Below are 23,768 nucleotides of genomic sequence, written 5' to 3'. Positions count from 1 at the left end.
TTACCCCCAACCTGCCTTTTGGAGGGAGGTCACACTAGTTTCTGGCTCAGTGAAGGTGGGGGAAGGGGGGGGAAGTGGGGGGCAAGGTGGGAGAGAGGGAAGCTGGGGGGCAAGTGGGGAGAAGGTATGGGAACGGTGGGACAAAGGTGGGGCGAAGGTGGGGCAAAGGTGGGGGGAAGGTATGGGGGCTAAGGTATGGGGTGGAAGGTGGGGGCAAAGTATGGGCAGGAAGGTGGGGGGAAGGTATGGGCAAGGGTGGGGGGAAGGTATGGGGGAAAGGTGGGGGGAGAGGTGGAGGGAAAGGTGGGGGGAAGGTATGGGGCGGAAGATGTTGGAAGGTGGGGGGAAGGTGGGGGAAGGTGGGGGGAAGTAGAGGGAAAGGTGGGGGGGGGTAATGTGGGGGGAAGGTATGGGGGGAGGTGTGGGGGGGAAGGTATGGGGGGAAGGTGGGGGGAAAGGTGAGGGGGGTAATGTGGGGGGGAAGGTATGGGGGGAAGGTATGGGGGGCAAGATGGGGAAAAGTGGGGGAAGGTGGGGAAAGGTCGGGGAAGGTATGGGGGGAAGGTGTGGGGGGAAGGTATGGGGGGAAGGTGGGGGGAAAGGTGAGGGGGGTAATGTGGGGGGAAGGTATGGGGGGGATGTATGGGGGCAGATGGGGAAAAGTGGGGGGAAGGTGGGGAAAGGTCGGGGAAGGTATGGGGGGAAGGTGGGGGGAAAGTGGGGGAAGGTGGGGAAGGTTGGGGAAGGTCGGGGAAGGTATGGGGAGATGTATGTGGGGGGAAGGTGGGGGTCCTGGGCCGGTTTCTCTGAAGCTGACGGCTGGAAGAGCTCTATTGGCTCAGTGTGGCCTTGTTCAAACTGCTGTTGAACCTGTTACAATCCAAAACTACCCCTTCCCCGTGTACCTGTGCTGGGATTGGCTGGAACCCGGTGTCCCTGCGCTGGGATTGGCTGGAACCCGGTGTCCCTGTGCTGGGATTGGCTGGAACCCGGTGTCCCTGTGCTGGGATTGGCTGGGAACCCGGTGTCCCTGAGCTGGGATTGGCTGGGAACCCCATGTCCCTGTGCTGGGATTGGCTGGAATCCCAAGGTTCCTGAGCTGGGATTGGCTGGGAAGCCAGTGTCCCTGCGCTGGGGATTGGCTGGGAACCCGGTGTCCCTGCGCTGGGATTGGGCTGGGAACCCAGTGTCCCAGCGCTGGGATTGGCTGGGAACCCCGTGTCCCTGCGCTGGGATTGGCTGGGAACCCGCTGTCCCTGCGCTGGGATTGGCTGGGAACCCGGTGTCCCTGTGCTGAGATTGGCTGGGAACCCGGTGTCCCTGCGCTGGGATTGGCTCAGAGCTTCCTGTGAGAATGACTGTACCACAGTGTCCTCCCCCTGACACCTATACCCACCCCATTCCCTCACATACCCCCCATCCCCCTCCCCGACAACTACACCCCCCATCCCCTCACACACCCCCATCCCCCTCCCCGACACCTACTCCCCCCCCATCCCGTCAAACACCCCTCACCCCAGCCCTGACCCCCCCGTCCTCTCACACACCCCCCCATCCCCTCACACACCCCCCATCCCCCTCCCCGACACCTACTCGCCCCCATCCCCTCACACACCTCCCCACCCCCTCACACGTCCCCCATCCCCCTCCCCGACACCTACTCCCCCCCATCCCCTCACACACCCCCCCACCCCAGCCCTGACACCTACTCCCCCCATCCCCTCACACACCCCTCACCCCAGCCCTGACACCTGCTCCCCCCCATCCCCTCACACCCCCCTCACACCAGCCCTGACACCTACTCCCCCCATCCCCTCACACACCCCTCACCCCAGCCCTGACACCTGCTCCCCCCCATCCCTCACACCCCCCTCACACCAGCCCTGACACCTACTCCCCCCCATCCCTCACACACCCCTCACCCCAGCCCTGACACCTACTCCCCCCCATCCCTCACACACCCCTCACCCCAGCCCTGACACCTACTCCCCCCATCCCCTCACACACACCCCCACCCCAGCCCTGACACCTACTCCCCCCATCCCCTCACACACCCCTCACCCCAGCCCTGACACCTGCTCCCCCCCATCCCCTCACACCCCCCTCACCCCAGCCCTGACACCTACTCCCCCCCATCCCTCACCCCAGCCCTGACACCTACTCCCCCCATCCCCTCACATACCCCCCATCCCCCTCCCCGACACCTACACCCCCACCCAGCCCTGAAAGGTTTGATTCTCTCTGCCACCACCTGAGCCCCTAATGTTCCCACACAGCTCCAGCCCCATTCCCTCACGCACCCTGCCATTTCCAGCTCCTCTACCACTCACTCCATCTCGGTCAGGCCTGTATAAGGCCCACCCGTCGGGGACTGCCTACTGCCCCTTGCTGAGAAATGCTGCCCACCTGCAGCAGGTACGTGTGTACGGATGGCCTGATGGCCAGGACGCAGAAATTCCTTATTCCACAGGCATCAGGATTACACTAAAGGAAGACCCAGGGAACAGAGGGTCTACATAGAATTGTGGCTCATTATAGACTGCAGTGGTACAAGAAGGCAGGTCATCTCCACCTGCTCGAGGGCAACTAGGGACGGGCAATAAGTGCTGTACCCAGCCAGTGACATGCACATCCCTCAAATTAATATTATTTTTAAAAAGTGAACCTGTCATTCACATCTGTTGAGAACATCCTTTGTTTGTCTCTCTGACTCTCACCTCTCTCTCTCTCATACACCCCCTCTCGCCCTCTCTCCCTTTCTCTCTCCCCCCTCCCCCTCCATCTCTCCCCACTCCCTCCCTCTCTTCCACCCTCCCCCACTCTCCTGTCTCCCCCCTCCCCCTCCCTCACTCCACCCCCTCTCTCCTTCTTTCCCCCCTCTCCCTGTCTCCCTCTTCCCCCCTCCCTCTCCCCCTCTCCGTCCCTGTCTGTGAGCCCCCACTCAACCTCTCTCTCTCTCTCCCCCCATCACTCTCCCTCCCTCTCTCCCCCCCACCCACCTCACACTCTCTCTCCCTCTCTCTCACCCCCTCTACCCCCACCCACTCCCTCTCTCCCCACTCCCGCTCCCTCTCTCCCCCCCTCCCCCCCTCTCTCTCTCTCTCTCGTCCCCCTACCCACCTCTCTCTCTCTCTTTCTCTCTCTCCCCCCTCTCCCTCTCCACACCCTCCCTCTCAACCCTCTTCCTCTCCATCTCCCTCCCTTTCTTCACCCCCCTCCCCCACCTCTCTCTCTCCCTCCCTCTCCCTCTCTGCACCGCCCCCTTCCCCCCTCTCCCTCTCTCCACGCCCCCTTTGCCCCCCTCCCTCTCCCCGTATCCCTCTTACCCCATCTCCCTCTGCCCCTCTCCCCTTCTCTCTGTCTCCCCCTCTCTCTCCCCCTCATCCCTCTCTCTCTCTCTCTCTCTCTCCCCCACCCACCTCTCTCTCTCTCTCTCTTTCTCTCTCTCCCCTCTCTCTTTCCTCTCTCTCACCCCCACTCACTCGCTCTCCCCACTCTCCCCCCTCCCTCTCTCCCACCTTCCCCCCTCTCTGTCACTGTCTCTCTCCCCCCCCCCACCCACCTCTCTCTCTCTCTTTCTCTCTCCTCCCTCTCCGTCTCCACGCTCTCCCTCTCCCCTCTCTCCCTCTCCCCCCCCTCCATCTCTCTCCCAGCTCCCTCTCCCTCTCTCTCCCCCCACCTCTCCACCTCCCATTTCTCTCTTCCCCACTCTCCCTCTTCCTGTCTCCCTCTTACCCCCCTCCCTCTTCCCCTCTCCATCTCTCTGTCTCCCCCTCTCTCTCCCCCACTCACCTCTCTCTCCCCCTCATCCCTCTCTCTCTCTCTCTCTCTCCCCCACCCACCTCTCTCTCTCTCTCTCTCTCTTTCTCTCTCTCCCCTCTCTCTTTCCTCTCTCTCACCCCCACTCACTCGCTCTCCCCACTCTCCCCCCTCCCTCTCTCCCACCTTCCCCCCTCTCTGTCACTGTCTCTCTCCCCCCCCACCCACCTCTCTCTCTCTCTTTCTCTCTCCTCCCTCTCCGTCTCCACGCTCTCCCTCTCCCCTCTCTCCCTCTCCCCCCCTCCATCTCTCTCCCAGCTCCCTCTCCCTCTCTCTCCCCCCACCTCTCCACCTCCCATTTCTCTCTTCCCCACTCTCCCTCTTCCTGTCTCCCTCTTACCCCCCTCCCTGTTCCCCTCTCCATCTCTCTGTCCCCCCTCTCTTTCTCCCCAACTCACCTCCGTCTCTCCCCCCATCCCTCCCCATGCCCTCCCCGTTCCCACGCCCTCCCCCTCCCCCCTCTCCATCTCTCTAACCCCCTCCCCCACCTCTCTCACTCCCTCTCTCCACCTCCTCTCTCTCTCTTGCCCCCTCTCCGTCTTCCCGTCTCCCTCTTAACCCCACCTCCCCCTCTCCGTCTCTCTGTTCCCTCTCTCTCCCCCAACCACCTCTCTCTCTCTCTCTCTTTCTCTCTCTTTCTCCTCTCTCTCTCTCTCTCCCCCTTGGTCTCTCTCAGTCTCTCTCTTTCTCTCTCTTTCTCCTCTCTCTCTCTCTCTCCCCCTTGGTCTCTCTCAGTCTCTCTCTCTCTCAGCCCCTCTCGCTCACTCTCCCCTCTCGCCCTCTCCCTCTCCTTCCGTCTCCCCCCTCCCGCTCCCTCTCTCCCCCCTCCCTCCCTCTCCCCCACTCCCTCCCTCTTCCCCCTCCCTCTCCCCCTCCCACTCCTTCTCTCCCCACTCCCTCCCTCTCCCCCACTTCTCCCCCTCCCTCTCCCCCCCGCCTCCCTCTCCGTCTCTCTCTCCCCCTCTCCCTCTCCCCCCACCTCTCTCCCCCCATTTCCCCCGTCTCCGTCTCTCTCCCCCACTCCCTATCCCCCCTCTCTCTGTCTCTCTCTTTCTCTCCCCTCTCTCTCTCTCTCCCCTCTGTCTCCCCCCTACCCTCTTACCCTCCGTTCCTCTCTCAGCCCCACTCTCCCCCTTCTCTGTCCCCCCTTCTCTCTCTCCCCCTTCCCTCTCTCACCCGCCCTAATCTCTCCCTCTCTCTCTCTTCCCCCAACTCTCCGTCTCTCCCACCTCTCCCTCTACCCCCTCTGTCTCTCTCCCCCCTCCCCATCTCCGTCTCCTTGACCCCTCTCTCTCCCCCACCCCCCAATCTACCTCTCTCTCTCTGACCAAGACAAGGTTTCCTTCTGAGAAGGTCCATTCGACTGCTCGAGCTACCCTGCTCAGACTTTCCCTCACCGTCGCCACCTGCTGTTGGAAATTCTTTCACCAGCATCAACGGCCAGTTGTGGGGGTGTTGGGGGGTGCACATTGGCTTTTATTGTGTACACAAGTGAAGCAATCTTATAGCAATGTACTGGTGCAGACTCACTAAAGCCCTGGAACACCATGGGCAGATTTAGTCTCCATATTTCAGGAAGGACAGATGTGTATTGGAGGCAGAGCAGTGAGAGTTCACTGGATTGGTCTCTTGGGCGAAGGGGGAGGTTCTATGATGAAAGGTTAGGGTTATCTGGGACAATACTCTGAGTGTGAAATGATGGGAGGTGGGCCTTACTGAATCATGCAAGATTCTGAAGGGGTTTGACAGGATTGAAAGAGAGAGGTTCTAACCTCAGGCTGGGAATGCAGAACATGGGGTTCAAAGTCCCGGGCCATTCATTCAGAACGGAGAGGAGAAACTTCTGTATTGAGCGGGCTGTGGGACTTCCAGCACAGAATGAGCATCACACTGGGGGAGACACAGACCTTTCCTCCCTCAGGGAGTCACAGGATACAGGGAATGGTCAAGAAGATGGAGTTGAAATCCAAGTGAGCCATGATCATTCTGTAGGGTTGAGCAGCCTCAATGGTCTGAATGGGCTACTGCTGCTCCTAGCTGGGAAGTTCCTGAACTGGCCAATGAGGTTCAGTACACTGACAATATCCTGAATCTCCTGCTGAAGGACCACTCTGTATTCTTTACGCTCTCCAAAAGGATAAAGCTGACCAAAGTGAGACAGTAAGGAAGAGGACCATAGCCTCCAAATTTACCCTCAGCCAGTTCTTACCTCATCAGACCCAGAGCGGAAGATGAGCAGGTCAAAGGGAATAGCAGCGACCATGTCAATAAGGAACCAGCCCTTGAAGTAGTGGATGGCGATACTGGCAGGATGGCTGACCACTTCGTCATTACTGTTCACATAGGTGGTACGGAAGTTGATGAGAATATCAATAATGAACATGATGTCTACAATCAGATCCACCACATTGAGGGGATTACAAGAGTAACCACAGTCCCGGCGCTTCACCTCCTCTTGGTCATTCAGGAGGAAGGCAGCAGAATATGGAGTGAAGATAGCTGTGTAAATAACAAGCAGCAGGATCAGCCAATCCCAGACAGCCTTAAATGGGCTGTAATGAAGAAAGGTCCATTTGTGAATTCGTGGAGCTTGGAGTTTATATTCAGGCAGGACATCAGCACCAAGAGACAGTACCTAGCACAGCAAAAACCAGCCAGTTAGTCCCACAGCTGCAGTACCACCCACCAGACAGCGAACACTCTGAGAGGCTCACACTCCCAGCTCACAATCAATTCAACACAGCAAACATTGAGGCACTCCCACTGTGCTGACCCTCCGACAGTGTGGCACTCCCACTGCACTGACCCTCCGACAGTGCCCACTCCCACTGCACTGACCCTCCGACAGTGCCCACTCCCACTGCACTGACCCTCCGACAGTGCCCGCTCCCTCAGCACTGACCCTCCGACAGTGCCCGGTCTCTCTGTGCTGACCCTCCGACAGTGCCCGCTCCCTCTGTGCTGACTCTCCGACAGTGCCCGCTCCCTCTGTGCTGACCCTCCGACAGTGCCCATTCTCTCAGCACTGACCCTCTGACGGTGCCTGCTCCCTCAGCACTGAATCTCCGACAGTGCCCATTCCCTCAGCACTGACCCTCCGACAGTGCCGGTGATCCCTCAGCACTGACCCTCAGACAGTGCCCGCTCCCTCAGCACTGACCCTCTGACAGTGCCCGCTCCCTCAGCACTGACCCTCCGACAGTGCCCGCTCCCTCAGCACTGACCCTCCGACAGTGTGTCATTCCCTCGGGCGCTCACTGCAGGTTGAAGTGAGGTATTTGATGTTAAATCAGAGGCTTGTTTGGAGCTGACTGTTTGGTGAGAGTGTATCCCTGTGAGTGGGTGCCAATGTGCTGGGGAGTGTGTGCCTGGCACTTGACTGAGTGCGGAAGATCTGTCCTGGCCCTGGACCGCTGCTATTCCCAAACCAGTTCCTGCCTCTGATCGCAGTGTTTGCTGTTGATGCGATGGTTGGGTCAGTCTTGTGAGTTGTTTTTGTAAGAGGACGATAATCTGTAGAGACAAGCTGTGTGACATAGTCCTGCTGTTAGCACTAACAGCTGGCAGTTCTCCAGCTGTTTTCCTTTCATTTCGCGCCTGGTGTGGCTTGCGATGCAGAAACAGCAGCTGTCCTCTTTCTCAGCTGCTTCCCCACATCTCCAGCTTACATTCCATGTTTGTAATCAGAGTCACTTACCTAACCCCTGACCTAACTCTCACCCTCACCCTGTTACCACTCACTCCCTGACAATTCTTCATCATCTCTTTTGTCAAGTTCAGACTGAGGGGAGCCTGATGTCACCCTGTGAACATTCACTAGGTCCCGTTCTTTTAGAGGAATGCTAATGGCAGTGTGGGATGACCAAAGAACAGAGTGGCTAGTGTGGGGGGAATGAGTGAGTGGGGGTTGGAGGGGGGCTGGGGGCCCAGGAGGGAAGGTGAAGACTGGTCTTCACTGTCACATGTACACACCAAACACATCAACAGGAAATGTACATCAGGGCAGTGTGTACCACCCCATTCCCCTAATTCCATATCCTCAACATCACCCTGTCCCCCCATTCCCACCACAGCCCCAGTTCCTTCACCAGACAGTTTCTCACCTTCTCTCACTGTAGGCATCAGTACCTTTTAGAACAATCTCTGAGGGAGGAGTCACATGGCCAGGAATGGTGTGGGAAGGTGTATGGGAATTCCCCACAGGGATCCAGGGCCCAAAATGGGCGCTGACTGTGTAATATATCCCATTAGTCGTGTGTTATTAGTTGTGGTAAATCATCACGTTTTATAAATCAACCAGCAGAGCTGAGCTATGAATCAGGAAGCATTGGCCTAGTGGTATTATTGCTGCAGTGTTAACGCAGAGACCCAGATGGTGGGATTTGAATTCAATTTTAAAAATCTAGAATTAAGAGTCTAATGATGACCGTGATTCCATGGTCAATGGTTGGAAAAACCCATCTGGTTCACTAATGCCTTTTAGGGACGGAAATTGCCATCCTTACCTGATCTGGCCTATCTGTGACTCCACACCCACAGCAACGTGGGTGACATAACTGCCCTTTGGGCAATTAGGGATGGGCAATAGATGCTGCCCAGCCAGAGACTCCCTCACCCCGTGAACAAATGGAAAACAATTATCATGCTGTTTCAGAGAAAATAGCTCAAGTTCCTGCTGGTGTTAATATTACTGATTGCAAACTCTGTCTATCCCTTCACTTTGTCCTCTCCCTACCCTCTTGCCAAAGGCAGTCTTCCTAAAGTCCTGCTTGGATTTCTGAGGGATTGCCCTGTGTTTTGGAATCTACCACAGAACAGCTTCTTTATATCAATGAAGTCCAAGCACTTTAATCTCAAGAGACCTCCAGCATCTTGCCATTCCACTTCCCATTTCCCAGATGTAACCAGAGCAACATTCGAACATTTCATTCCTCGGAATGCCGCTGCTTATTGTCCATTCTCTCCATCTCACATTGAGAATGTGGAGCACAGAGCAGTTCACAATATTCCCACCTCCACGCAAGTCTTATAAAAAGCTACAAATTACTCCATTGTTTTAATCCTGATGCGCTGCCTGTATCCTTTCAGTTTACGCTCTCACAAGGCACAAGTCAGGAGTGTGATGGAATACTCCCTACCTTCCTGGATGGGTGCAGCTCCAATAACACTCAAGAAGCTCAACACCATCCAGGACAAAGCAGCCGCTTGATTGGCACCACATCCACAAACATCCCACTCCCTCCACCACCAACACTCAGTCGCAGCAGTGTGTACTACCTACAAGATGCACTGCAGAAATTCACCAAACATCCTCAGGCAGCACCTTCCAAACCCACAAACACTTCCATCTAGAAGGACAAGGATAGCAGATACATGGGAACACCACCCCCTGAAAGTTCCCCCCACCCCACCCCCAAAGTCACCCATCATCCTGATTTGGAAATATATTACGGCTCCTTCACTGGCACTGGGTGAAAATCCTAGAATTCTCTCCCCCTATTGACAGGTCAGAACTAGAACTAGATAGGGCAAATGTTTGGAAGGATGTTCCTAAAGACAAGACTGTTCAGAATCTGGAGTAACAGTTCAATGATCTCGGGGCAGGCCATTTAGAACTGAGCAAGTTCAGTTGGCAGAGAGGAAAGCAAATGTAACATAAGCATTTGTTTCAGGTCGGCAGAGCCAAAGGGCAGGGATGTCCTGCTGACACTGTGTAAGGCTCTGGTCTGACCAGGAGCAGTTTGGGCCCCATATCCAAGGAAGGATGTGCTGGCATTGGAAGATGTCCAGACGAAGTTTACAGAAATGATCCTGGGGATGAAGGGCTTGTCGTATGAGGAGCGATCCAGGACTCTGGGTCTGTATTTGATGGAGTTTAGACGGATGAGCGGTGGCAGGGGGAGGGGATCTGATTGAAACTTACAGAATGCTGAGACACCTGGATAGAGTAGACATGGATAAGACGCTTCCACTAGTAGGAGAGAGTGGGACCTGAGGGCGTAGCTTCAGATTGAAGGGATTACCCTTTAGAACTGAGATGTGGAGAAATTTTTTTTAGCTGGAAGGTGGTGACTCTCTGGAACACAGTGTTGCAGAGGGCTATGGGCCAGGTAATTGGTTATATTTAAGAGAGAGGTAACTAGCTTTCTCAGCACCATTCTCCTGCCTTCTCCCCATAACACCTTGAACCCCTTAGCCATCAAGAACCTACCAGCCAAGATCGACAGTGGAACAGGCACGATGGGCCAAACGACCCAATTCTTGTCCTATATTGTATGGTCTTATGGAGTTAAGGAGAAATCTTTACTCATAGAATGGTGAGCCTGTGGAATTCTCTGCCACAAAAGTAGCTGAACCCAAAACATCATCTCTTCTCAAATATACAGTCCATTGCGATGGCCTACACTTGCTCTTATTTCCTATGTTTCTAGGAGATTGTGGGTCTACCCACAGCACATGGGCAGCAGCAGTTCAAGAAGGCAGCTCACCCTCACCTTCTCAAGGGGAGCAATTACTGATGGGGCAAGAAATGCTGGATCAGACAGTGATGTTCACATTCTATGCTGAATTGCCCATAGTATTCAGGGTGTGTGGGTTATGGGGGATGGGTCTGGGTGGGATGCTTCAAGGGGCGGTGTGGACTTGTTGGGCCGAAGGACCTGTTTCCACACTGTAGGTAACCTAATCTAATCTAGTAACATACTTTTAAAAAGTGATATTCATAGTATGGAAGCAGGCCATTCAGCCCATTCAGTCCACTCTGATCCTCCAAACAGTAATCCACCCACTGTATCCCTGCATTTTCCATGGCTAAACCAGCTAACCAGCACATCCCTGAACACTACGGGCAATTTAGCACGGCTAATCCACCTAACCTGCACAGCTTTGGACTGTGGGAGGAAACCGGAGCACCCGGAGGAAACCCACGCAGACACAGGGAGAATGTGCAAACTCTTCACGGACAGTTGTCTGAGATTGGAACTGCACCTGGATTCTTGGCGTTGTGAGGCTGCAGTGCTAACTCTGACCCGCCACGCGGCCCCATTATAGGATTAAATCCCAGGGGTGACCCAGGGGCAGTAATAACTGCCTCAGGTACCGCCCGAAGCATTATTGAGCAGTGAACCGCACAAAACAGAGAAGCACAGTCCTCGTGGAAAAGAAATCTGAAGATCAAGATGATGATAATGATGAAATGTTGATGGTTCAGACCGATGATGAATATGTTAATTATAAACCCCTCTGATTATGCAATATTTAGTAGTACTTGTAATTGACAGGATTATGGGACAGTTTCGTTAGAATGTTGTCTTCCTTTAGTAGTTGGTAAGGTTTGGTGCTAATGAAATGAATATAAAAAGATGGCTTGCTTTAGGTTTGGTGATGATAACTTTAACAGTGGATAAAGAGAGTTAGAATTCCATGTAAACTAGCTGGACTTAGCTACTGCCTTCAAAGTGCCTGGTCAGAGCAGAGCAGGGACGGTCAGTGGGATGTGGCTTGGAGCGGGGACGGTCAGTGGGATGTGGCTCGGAGCGGGGACCGTCAGTGGGATGTGGCTCGGAGCGGGGACGGTCAGTGGGATGTGGCTCGGAGCAGGGACCGTCAGTGGGATGTGGCTCGGAGCGGGGACCGTCAGTGGGATGTGGCTCGGAGCGGGGACCGTCAGTGGGATGTGGCTCGGAGCGGGGACGGTCAGTGGGATGGGGCTCGGAGCGGGGACGGCCAGTGGGATGGGGCTCGGAGCGGGGACGGTCAGTGGGATGTGGCTCGGAGCGGGGACGGTCAGTGGGATGTGGCTCGGAGCGGGGACGGTCAGTGGGATGGGGCTCGGAGCGGAGATAATCAGTGGGATGTGGCTCGGAGTGGGGACGGTCAGTGGGATGGGGCTCGGAGTGGGGACGGTCAGTGGGATGGGGCTCGGAGCGGGGACGGTCAGTGGGATGGGGCTCGGAGCAGAGCGGGGATAGTCAGTGGCCATTCCACTGATCATCCCTGCTCTGAGCCCCCAGCCCACTCTCTTCCTGAAAACACTATTTTGGTCTCAATTGGTTTCTGTGACAGAGTATCTCACAGACTCACTTCTCATCTTGACAAGTGACGAAATCAAGGGTAACAGGTAGAAGGCAGGAGAATGGGCTTGAGAAACATAGCAGCCATGATCAAATGATGCTAGAGACTCACCGGGCCGAATGGCCTTATCCTGCTCCTGTATCTTATGGTCTTCTGGCCTCTGGGTGAAGACATTTCTCCTCATCTCAGTCTTAAATGGTTTTCCCCATATCTTTAGGCCGTGGCCCACTAGTTCCAGAGTCCCCAGTCATGAGGGACACCTCTTTTTGCATTTATCCTGTGTTGTCCCTCTGGAATTATACTGGTTTCTATGAGATCCCCTCATTCTTCTAAACTCCAGTAAACACAGTCCTAACCAACTGAGTCTCTCCTGTACGCCAGTACTGTTGCACCTGAATCATTCTGCTGTCAATACATTACCCTCTAATCCTGAGCACTTTAACCTTACACGCTAACCCCTTCATGTGACCTTATCGAAAACCTTTTCAAAATCCAAGAAAACTACATCCACAGGCTTCCCCTTTTCCATTTTAAAGGTTACATCTCAAAAAATATTCCAGTAGATTATCAGCCACGACTTCTCTTTCGTGATTCCCGCTTCCATGGAAAGGCAGCCAACATCATCAAAGACCCGTCCCACCTGGTAATGATCTCCTACAACCTCTTTCATCAGGCAGAAGGTACAGAGACCTGTACACGTGCACCAGCAGGTTCAGGAGCAGCATCTTCCCGGCTGTTATGAGACTGATGAACGGATGTCTCTAATTGCAAATAATGTTGACTTTGCTTTGCGCACTTCCTGTGCAGCTGTGACCTCATACACCTCGCTCTCTCTTCGTAAGCACCCTCTGATCTGCATGGTCTTGTTTGCTATTATCTTCTTGTACTGCTCACAAAACAAAACTTTTCACTGTACTTAGGCACATGTGGCCACAACAAGTCAAATCAAAATATGTCCATAAATACAGTCATAGAAACAGGAGTAGGCCATTCAGCCCCTTGGGACTGTTCCATCATTCAATGAGATCACGGCTGATCTGTGGCCTAACTCCATAAACCTGCCTTTAGCCAATATCCCTTCATACCTTTGCTTAACAGAATTATATTTACTTCAGATTTAAAACTAACAACTAATCCAGCATCTAATGCTGTGTGTGAGCAAGCGTTCCAAACTTCTCACACCCTTTGCAAGTAAAGGTGCTCTTTAACATCGCTCCTGAACGGTCTGGCCCTAATCTTTAGATTTACCCTCTTGTTCAATTCTTCAAACCTGCTCCCTCCAAGGCCAAGAGAACAAGGTGTGGAGCTGGATGAACACAGCAAGCCCAGCAGCATCTCAGGAGCACAAAAGCTGACGTGTCGGGCCTGACCCTTCATCAGAGAGGGGGATGGGGTGAGGGTTCTGGAATAAATAGGGAGAGAGGGGGAGGCGGACCGAAGATGGAGAGAAAAGAGGATAGGTGGAGAGGAGAGTATAGGTGGGGAGGTAGGGAAGGGATAGGTCAGTCCAGGGAAGACGGACAGGTCAAGGAGGTGGGATGAGGTTAGTAGGTAGGAAATGGAAGTGCGGCTTGGGGTGGGAGGAAGGGATGGGTGAGAGGAAGAACCAGTTAGGGAGGCAGAGACAGGTTGGACTGGTTTTGGGATGCAGTGGGTGGAGGGGAAGAGCTGGGCTGGTTGTGTGGTGCAGTGGGGGGAGGGGACGAACTGGGCTGGTTTAGGGATGCGGTGGGGGAAGGGGAGATTTTGAAGCTGGTGAAGTCCACATTGATACCATTGAGCTGCAGGGCTCCCAAGCGGAATATGAGTTGCTGTTCCTACAACCTTCGGGTGGCATCATTGTGGCACTGCAGGAGGCCCATGATGGACATGTCATCTGAAGGATGGGAGGGGGAGTTGAAATGGTTCACGACTGGGAGGTGCAGTTGTTTATTGCGAACCGAGCGGAGGTGTTCTGCAAAGCGGTCCCCAAGCCTCCGCTTGGTTTCCCCAATGTAGAGGAAGCAACACCGGGTACAATGGATGCAGTATACCACATTGGCAGATGTGCAGGTGAACCTCTGCTTAATATGGAAAGTCATCTTGGGGCCTGGGATGGGGGTGAGGGAGGAGGTGTGGGGGCAAGTGTAGCACTTCCTGCGGTTGCAGGGGAAGGTGCCGGGTGTGGTGGGGTTGGAGGGCAGTGTGGAGCGAACAAGGGAGTCACGGAGAGAGTGGTCTCTCCAGAAGGCAGACAAGGGTGGGGATGGAAAAATGGAAAACCATTCTAACTCCCCCTCCCATTTCTTAGATGACATGTCCATCATGGGCCTCCTGCAGTGCCACAATGATGCCACTCGAAGGTTGCAGGAACAGCAACTCATATTCCGCTTGGGAACCCTGCAGCCCAATGGTATCAATGTGGAATTCACCAGCTTCAAAATCTCCCCTTCCCCCACCGCATCCCAAAACCAGCCCAGCTCGTCCCCTCCCCCCACTGCGTCACACAACCAGCCCAGCTCATCCCCTCCCCCCACTGCATCCCAAAACCAGCTCAGCCTGTCTCTGCCTCCCTAACCTGTTCTTCCTCTCACCCATCCCTTCCTCCCACCTCAAGACGCACCTCCATTTCCTACCTACTCACCTCATCCCACCTCCTTTACCTGTCCGTCTTCCCTGGACTGACCTATCCCCTCCCCACCTATACTCTCCTATCCACCTATCCTCTTTTCTCTCCATCTTCGGTCTGCCTCCCCCTCTCTCCTTATTTATTCCAGAACCCTCTCCCCATCCCCCTCTCTGATGAAGGGTCTAGGCCCGAAATGTCAGCTTTGTGCTCCTGAGATGCTGCTGGGCCTGCTGTGTTCATCCAGCCCACACTTCATTATCTTGGATTCTGAAGCATCTGCAGTTCCCATTATCTCCCTCCAAGGCCATCCTGTCGTCCCTGTGCTGTGACTGCCCATTGTCTCCAAGTGGGGCCTAGAAAGGGTTTTGTATATTTGCAGCATAACCTCTGTTTCTGTTCCTGTCACTGCTTTTAAGTGTTACACTATTAAATCTTTTAGCCTGGATTCTAGCAGATCTTCCTTTTAATGAATTAGTTTATCCTCACATCTGTCCTGCAGCTCTTGGCCCAAACCTGAAATGAGTCTTCCTGAGCTGTGCCACCATCAGTGAGCTCAGATTGTGCAGGGGAGCACGACCCTCAGGCCAGGTGAGGGATAGGAGAACCCTGTATTGGTGAGAAGCGTTGGGGCTGACTGGGTACAGACGGTGTCTGAAACACAGGCATGTGAGAGCTGAACATTATTTCACTTCACTGTGTCTCCAACTGGAGGAAAAGGTGCAATAACTAGCCTAGAGAATGGGCCTTCTACACAGTTAGACCCTGCTGGTTTCACCCAGGGACACAGTTTTCTGGCTCATTCCCCAGAAAGTCAGGGTGATTGTGTGAGATAATAAAATGTGAGGCTGGATGAACACAGCAGGCCCAGCAGCATCTCAGGAGCACAAAAGCTGACGTTTCGGGCCTGATTGTGTGGGATAGGGATAGGTCACTGGCTGCAGTATCTGTCTGGCTGGGAAAAATATTCCTCTGCACTCAGGAACTTCTGTCTTTGCAGCAAATATTCCATTCTATGTGAAAGACTGTTTGGGAGGGGTGTGAGTAACAGTGACCGTCTCAATGATTCTCAAACGTACCTCCTGGGCCATGAGGCTGGGCATTCGCACACCATGTCTCAGGCTCATACTCGGTCTCTCGGCATCTCCCTGTAAACCGTCCGGGTAAGGAATGTCCTGCCCACTGACATACAGCACTGCCTGCCCCTTGAACCCCATCTCCTCGATTGCCCTGTGATCGCACAATCTCTCCCAGACACAGCTGCTCACTCAATCACCAAGAAACTGCTCTGTAAAGGTGAAGATGGTCACTTGATTCTGGCTCAATCCAAACTGATCTACTTCAGCTTCCGCTCAATCCAAGCTTGATGTCCTGAAGCTTCCACTTGATTCCTGCGCAATCTCTCAGAGCAGCCAGTCTCTCATTACTGAATGTCCTGGGTCTACCACTGGATCCATGTTTGAACTCCTATTTGATCCAGCCTGATCACTCAGTCTCGTGGATCTCGCGGTGCTCTCCGAGACGCAGAGTTGAAGAAAGCTGTTAGTGCAGCTGGTTCAGGATCCTGGGTCCGGCCGATGTCCTGAGAGTGGTCCAGGCCAGCTGGCGGTGTGCCCTCAGGGGCAGGACTGTCCGACAGGAGGCATACTGCCCAGGCACCAGCGAGAAACACACACGCTTCCTGTACCAGCGTAAACCCAGGCACCTCACTCACAACACAAACAGCTGCTGACAGACTGAGAGAGAGAGAGAGAGAGAGAGAGAGAGAGAGAGAGAGTTGCAGCACTAGCAGCATCTGACTGAGACGGAGAGAGATGGGGGAGCTGGTGGGGGAAGATCAGGGCCAGATCCCGTTAACCCTCTGAGTGCTGACTGTCTACAATCCATCAGTCTTTTTCTTCTCTGTTCACAAAATGGGGGTGAGAGTAGCTGGGCCAGCTCTTATTGTTGTCCCCTGAATGGTCATGTCAGGGGCTGGTTAACATAAGAACCAGGAGCAGGAGGAGGCCATCCGGCCCATCAACCCTGCTCCACCATTCAATACGACCATGGCTGATCTTCTCATGGACTCAGCTCCAAATACACACCCACTGACCAAAACCCTTGACTCCTTTACTGTTCAAAAATCTAACAAGCTTTGCCTTAAAAAAATTATTTTGAGGCTGTGCCCCCCCAGTTCTAGTTTCACCCAGCAATGGAAACAACCTCTCTGCTTCTATGTTACCTATTCCCATCATAATTTTATATGTTTCCATAAGATCCCTCCTCATTCTTCACAATGCCACTGAGTACAGTCCGAATCTATTCTATCTCATAAGCCAATCCTGGAATCAATTTAGTGACCCTCCTTTGCACCCCCTCCAGTGCCAGTACATCCTTTCTCAAGTAAGGAGACTAAAGCTGCTCACAGCACTCCAGGTGTGGCCTCACCAGCCCCCTGTACAGCTGCAGCATAGCCTCCCCGTTTTTAAACCCCATTCCTCCTAAGAGTCACCCACATCGCTGTGGGTCTGGAGTCACATGTCGGCCAGACAGGGTATAGTCAGTAGGTTTCCTTCACTAAAGGACAGCAGTGACAAGCAGCAATAAGTTTATTGTCTTCTTCCCAAAGTATGTTTTCCCATAACAGTGGGATAAATGGCCGGGACAGAGGCTGAAGGTGAATCTTTGTTCACCCAGAGGGTGGTGGGAATCTGCAACTCATTGCCTGTGGGGGGGAGGGGGAAGAGACAGAAACCCTCATCACATTGACGATGGATTTAAATGTGCCCTTGTGATGTCAAGGCACGCACAGCTATGGGCCAAGGGCTGGGAAATGGGGCTAGAACAATGAGGCAGTCGTTACGGACTGGCGCAGACTCGATGGGCTGAAGGGTCATTTTTCTGTGGCGAACATACAAATAGAGATAGTCGGCACGGTTTTGTGCTAGGAAACTCATGTCTCACAAACTTGACTGAGTATTTTTAAGATGTTTCCACAAAGGTTGATGATGGCAGAGCAGTAGATGTTGTTCATTTCGATTTTAGTAAAACCTACATGGTAGGCTAATGGGTAAAGCTGGGTCACATGGGAGTCAGGGTGAGCTTGCCAATTGTATCAGAGATAATAGGAACTGCAGATGCTGGAGAATCCAAGATAACAAAGTGTGGAGCTGGATGAACACAGCAGGCCCAGCAGCATTTCAGGAGCACAAAAGCTGATGTTTCGGGCCTAGACCCTTCATCAGGAAAAATTGGCTTAACAGCAGGAGACAGAGAGTAATGGTGGATAGCTGCTTTTCAGACTGGAAGCCTGTGACCACTAGTGTTACACAGGGATCGGATTTGGGTCCTGTTTTGTTTGTTGTTTATATAAATGATTTGGATGAGAATATAGAAGGTATGGTTAGTAAGTTTGTGGATGACACCAAAATTGGCAGCATAGTAGAGAGTGAGAAAGGTTTCCTGAGATTACAAAGGGATCTTGGTCAAATGGGTCAATGGGCTGAAAAACGGCAGACGAAGTTCAATGCATCATATTTTGGTACAACATACAAGGGTGGGTCTTATACAATTATTGGTAGGGGTCTAGGTAGTGTGGTAGAACAGGGGGACCTAGGGGTGCAGGTACTTCATTCTTTAAAGTTTCCATCACATATAGACAGACGGTTGAAAAGGTGTTTGACACACTTGCTTTCATTGCTCACTCCTTTCAGTGTTGCTGTTGGCATGTTTTGTTGAGGTTGTACAGAACATTGGCGAGGCCTCTTCTGGAATACTGTGTCCATTTCTGGTCCCCTAGACAGAGGAAGGATATTATCAAGTTGGGAAGGGTTCAGAAGAGATTTACCAGGATCTTTCCAGGTATGGAAGGTTTGAGTTATGAGGAAATGCTGGAAGGGCTGGGACTTTTTACTCTAGAGTGCAGGAAGTTGAAATATGATCTGATAGAAGTTTTCAGAATAATGAGAGGCATGGATAGAATTAATGGTAGTTGTGCTTTGCCTAGGGTGGGGGGAATTCAAGGCTAGAAAACACATTTTTAAGATGATAGGAGAGAGGTTTTAAAAAGACCCAAGAGGCAAATATTTGACACAGAGGGTGGTTTATGTGTGGAATGAATTTACTGAGGAAGTGGTGGATGTGGGTACAATTACAGCATTTCAAAGGCATTTGGATGGATACATAAATAGGAAAGGTTAGGAGGGATATGGACCAGGAGCAGGCAGGTGGGACTAGTTTAGCTTGGGATTATGGTTGGCATGGGCTGGTTGGATTGATGGATCTGTTTTCCTGCTGTATGACTGTTTGGCTAGTTTTAGGTTACTGATCTATCCACTGAGTTTACGAAATGCCTTTCCTAGGCTTTCCAACTGATCCCAACGGGGGTGTGGTTGGTTCCCAAGGGGAATGGAGCAGGGGGTTGGAGGTCGGGGTAGAGGGAGGAGCTGTTGCAGGAGCTCGTAGCCTCTCGCTGTTAGTGGATACAGATGGAAGCAGCTGAGAGCAGACCCCTCACACAACCCCCACCACCACACCACCCCCCCACCCCCATCCTCCGCCTGGCCCAGAACGAGCTCATGAACAATGAGAGCTCAGAGAGGGTTTGGGGGAGATGGAGAGAAACCAGATACTGATGCGGGGTTGGGTCTGAGGTAGGGGTGTAGTTTGACTCGGGAGGCAACGGGAGGGACCAGCAGAGAGAGCTGACGGGATGACAACACAGACAAACTGGAGCAGGAGATGGCCAATCAGCCCCTCAATCCTGCACTACCCCAGTGGGCAGAATGAAGAAGAGGAGTTTCATAAAATATTTGGCAGTGATGAGAAACAGGCTGTGTCTGTGAATCATGAGGAAGGGGTGGAATTTTTTTCCATCTCTGAGAGTATCTCACATCTGTATTACTTAAATCTTCTGAGGTCAGAGGTCACATTGACCCAAGTGCTGCAATTTCAGAAATGCTTTAATCACACAATCTAGCTGGCGTCTGAGGGAAGACTGCTCTTCTGTCTTGAAGAACAGATGCATTTAATCTCCAGCCCCGTGAGGTTTGACCACAGCAGCTTGTAATCCCAGCTCTCAGCAAATTGCTGCTGTAATCGCACACTGAGAGAACACCATGGCCAGTGAAAGTGGAACAAAGCCAAGTGGCTTTCTTTGTAATTTATGGTCACAACATGGGCATCACTCGCATCACTTGATGGGCAGCATTCATTGTCCATCCCTACTTGTCCCATGAGAAGGTGGGGATGAGCTGTATTCTTGAACCGCTGCAGTCCATGTTCTGTAGGCAGACCCCCTATGCCCTTAGAGAGGGAATTGTAGGATTTGACCCAATAATACTGAAGGAATTTAAGGCTTTCATGTCAACCGCTAAGTAGACACAGTTCCAAAAATAATAAAATGTGAAGCTGGATGAACACAGCAGGCCAAGCAGCATCTCAGGAGCACAAAAGCTGATGTTTCGGGCCTAGACCCTTCATCCGAGGGTTCATCAGAGACCCTCTGATGAAGGGTCTAGGCCCGAAACGTCAGCTTTTGTGCTCCTGAAATGCTGCCTGGCCTGCTGTGTTCATCCAGCTCCACACTTTGTTATCTTGGATTCTCCAGCATCTGCAGTTCCCATTATCACTGAGTTCCAAAAACCTACCTCAGTGCTGTCTGAAATAAAGGTTTCCCCATCCCCCTGCTAACTCTTCACTAACTCACCGTAAACCATCAAATGTCCCGAGTGGTCAGTGACATCTGTGAAGCTGACAAGGCAATGTTGCTGATCCTCATTCCCGATCTGATCAACACTCAGCTAGTCTCATTCAGCCACATCCAGTCAGCAGCTTGAGCTGCTGGTAATCCACACTGTCAGATCATGCTCAGGCAGTGTCAATACAATGGCAGATTACCCTTCTCTCAGAAACATGTTGTCGGGACCATCACTTTTTCTGATTTATATAAACAATTTGGAGATGGGTGCCGAGAGCAAACTCTTGCTCAATGTGGGAGCTCAGGGACAGGGCTGATGTCCCCGGCTCCTACATGTGCAGGAAGTGTGTCCAGCTGCAGCTCTTGTTAGACCGCATGACGGCTCTGGAGCTGAGGATGGACTCACTTTGGAGCATACGCGATGCTGAAGGTGTCGTGAATAGCACGTTTAGCAATTTGGTCACACCGCAGATTAGGATTGCTGAGGGAGATAGCGAATGGGTAACCAAAAGGCAGAGGAGGAGCAGGAAGGCAGTGCAGGTGTCCCCTGCGGCCATCTCCCTCCAAAACAGCTATTCTGTTTTGGACACTGTTGGGGGAGATGGCTCACCAGGGGAAGGCAGCAGTAGCCAGGTTCATGGCACCGTGGCTGGCTCTGCTGTACAGAAGGGTGGGAAAAAGAGTGGAAGGGCGATAGTCATTGGGGATTCAATTGTAAGGGGAGTAGATAGGCGGTTCTGCGTCAAAAACGGGACTCCCGAATGGTATGTTGCCTCCCAGGTGCACGGGTCAAGGATGTCTCTGATCGGCTGCAGAACATTCTGAAGGGGGAGGGTGAACAGCAAGTTGTCGCGGTGCATATAGGCACCAACGATACAGGCGGAAAACGGGATGAGGTCCTACAAGCAGAATTTAGGGAATTAGGAACCAAGTTAGAAAGTAGGACCTCAGAGGTAGTAATCTCAGGATTGCTACCAGTGCGACGTGCTAGTCAGTGCAGAAATGAAAGAATAGCTAGGATGAATGCGTGCCTTGGGAGATGGTGTAGGAGGGAGGGGTTCAGATTTTTGGGACATTGGAACCGGTTCTGGGGAAGGTAGGACTATTACAAATTGGACGGTCTGCACCTGGGCAGGACTGGAACCAATGTCCTTGGGGGTGCTTTTGCTAATGCTGTGGGGGAGGGTTTAAACTAGTGTGGCAGGGGGATGGGAACCAAATATTGGACAGAAAAGAGGTAGGAACGAAAGCCTGTAGGGAACTAGATAATGGAGTCAGTGTGACTAAAGGGAATAGTAGTTGGGGAGCAGATGATGAACACAAAGGGACAGGTGGTCTGAGGTGCATTTGTTTTAATGCGAGAAGTGTAGTAGATAAGGCAGATGAACTTAGGGCTTGGACCGGTACCTGGAGGTATGATGTTATTGCTATTACTGAGACTTGGTTGAGGGAAGAGTATGACTGGCAACTAGTTGTCCCAGGATATCGCTGCTTCAGGCGGGGTAGAGAGGGAGGTAAAAGGGGTGGAGGAGTTGCAGTAATGGTCAAAGACGATATCACAGCTGTACTGAAGGAGGGCCCCATGGAGAACTAAAGCAGTGAGGCAATATGGGTAGAACTCAGAAATAGGAAGGATGCGGTGACAATGTTGGGGCTGTACTACAGGCCTTCCAACAGCGAGCGTGAGATAGAGGTACAAATATGTAAACAGGTAATGGAAAGGTGTAGGAGAAACAGGGTGGTGGTGATGGGAGATTTTAATTTTCCAAACATTGACTGGGATTCACTCAGTGTTAGGAGTCAAGACGGAGCAGAATTTGTAAGGTGTGTCCAGGAGGGTTTTCTAGAGCAGCGTGTATGTGGTCCAACTCGGGAAAGGGCCATACTGGACCTGGTGCTGGGGAATGAACCCAGCCAGGTGGTTGATATTACAGTAGGGGACTACTTTGGAAATAGCGACCACAATTCCGTAAGTTTTACAATATTCATGGACAAGGATGGGAGTGGTCCTAAAGGAAGAGTTTTAAACTGGGGGAAGGCCGACTATACCAAGATTCAGCAGGATCTGGGGAATGTAGATTGGGAGAAACTGTTTGAAGGTAAATCCACATTTGATATGTGGGAGGCTTTTAAGGAGAGGTTGATTAGAGTGCAGGAGAGACATGTTCCTGTGAAAATGAGGACTAGAAATGGCAAGATTAAGGAACCATGGATGACAGGTGAAATTGTGAGACTAGCCAAGAGGAAAAAGGAAGCATACATGAGGTCTAGGCGACTGAAGATAGACGAAGCTTTGCAAGAATATCGGGAATGTAGAGCGAATCTGAAAAAAGGGATAAAGAGGGCTAAGAGAGGACGTGAGATATTGCTGGCAAACATGGTTAAGGAAAATCCCAAAGCCTTTTATTCATATATAAAGAGCAAGAGGGTAACTAGAGAAAGGATTGGCCCACTTAAGGACAAAGAAGGAAAGTTATGCGCTGAGTCAGAGAAAATGGGTAACTTTGCGTCAGTATCCACCAAGGAGAGGGACATGACGGACGTTGAGGTTAGGAATAGATGTTTGCTTACTCTAGGTCAAGTTGACATAAGGAAGGAGGAAGTGTTAAGTATCCTAAAAGACATTAAGGTGGACAAGTCCCCAGGTCCGGATGGGATCTATCCCAGGTTTCTGAGGGACGCGAGAGAGGAAATAGCTGGGGCATTAACAGATATCTTTGCAGTGTCCTTAGACACGGGTGAGGTCCCGGAGGACTGGAGACTTGCTAATGTTGGCCCCTTGTTTAAGAAGGGTAGCAAGGATAATCCAGGTAATTATCGACTGGTGAGCCTGACGTCAGTGGTAGGAAAGCTACTGGAGAAGATACTGAGGGATAGGATCTATTCCCATTTGGAAGAAAATGGGCTTAACAGTGATAGGCAACATGGTTTTGTGCAGGGAAGGTCATGTCTTACCAACTTAATACAATTCTTTGAGGACATGACAAAGTTGATTGATGAGGGAAAGGCTGTAGATGTCATGTACATGGACTTCAGTAAGGCGTTTGATAAGGTTCCCCATGGCAGGCTGATGGAGAAAGTGAACTCACATGGGGTCCAGGGTGTGCTAGCTAGATGGATAAAAAACTGGCTGGGCAACAGGAGACAGAGGGTAGTAGTAGAAGGGAGTTTCTCAAATTGGAGACCTGAGACCGGTGGTGTTCCACAGGGATCTGTGCTGGGACCACTGTTGTTTGTGATCTATGTAAATGATTTGGAGAAAGGTGTAGGTCTGATCAGCAAGTTTGCAGATGACACTAAGATTAGTGGAGTAGCTGATAGTGAAGGGGACTGTCAGAGATTACAGCAGAATATAGATAGACTGGAGAGTTGGACAGATAAATGGCAGATGGAGTTCAATCTGGGCAAACGCGAGGTGATGCATTTTGGACGATCAAATTCAAGGGCGAACTATACAGTAAATGGAGAGGTCCTGGGGAAAATTGATGAACAGAGAGATCTGGGTGTTCAGGTCCATTGTTCCCTGAAGGTGGCAATGCAGGTCAATAGGGTGGTCAAGAAGGCATATGGCATGCTTTCCTTCATTGGATG

The 23,768-nt window shown here is 52.2% G+C and overlaps 1 protein-coding gene across 1 annotated transcript in view; it reads right to left on the bottom strand.

Moving 5' to 3' along the window:
- Positions 1 to 23,768, bottom strand: part of LOC125451761 (potassium voltage-gated channel subfamily H member 2-like) — a 62,068-nt gene that overhangs the window by 24,424 nt on the left and 13,876 nt on the right. The window contains exons 5-7 of the mRNA XM_059646359.1: positions 6,029 to 6,454; positions 2,362 to 2,484; positions 906 to 1,346 (exon numbers count right to left, since the gene is read on the bottom strand). Coding sequence (XP_059502342.1) covers positions 906 to 1,346; positions 2,362 to 2,484; positions 6,029 to 6,454 — 990 coding nt within the window. The remainder of the gene's footprint in view (positions 1 to 905; positions 1,347 to 2,361; positions 2,485 to 6,028; positions 6,455 to 23,768) is intronic.

The sequence above is a fragment of the Stegostoma tigrinum genome, chromosome 5, assembly GCF_030684315.1.
Source record: "Stegostoma tigrinum isolate sSteTig4 chromosome 5, sSteTig4.hap1, whole genome shotgun sequence".
Lineage (NCBI taxonomy): Eukaryota > Metazoa > Chordata > Chondrichthyes > Orectolobiformes > Stegostomatidae > Stegostoma > Stegostoma tigrinum.
The sequence above is the reverse complement of the archived record's forward strand: the minus strand, read 5'-3'. Positions and strand labels throughout refer to the sequence as shown.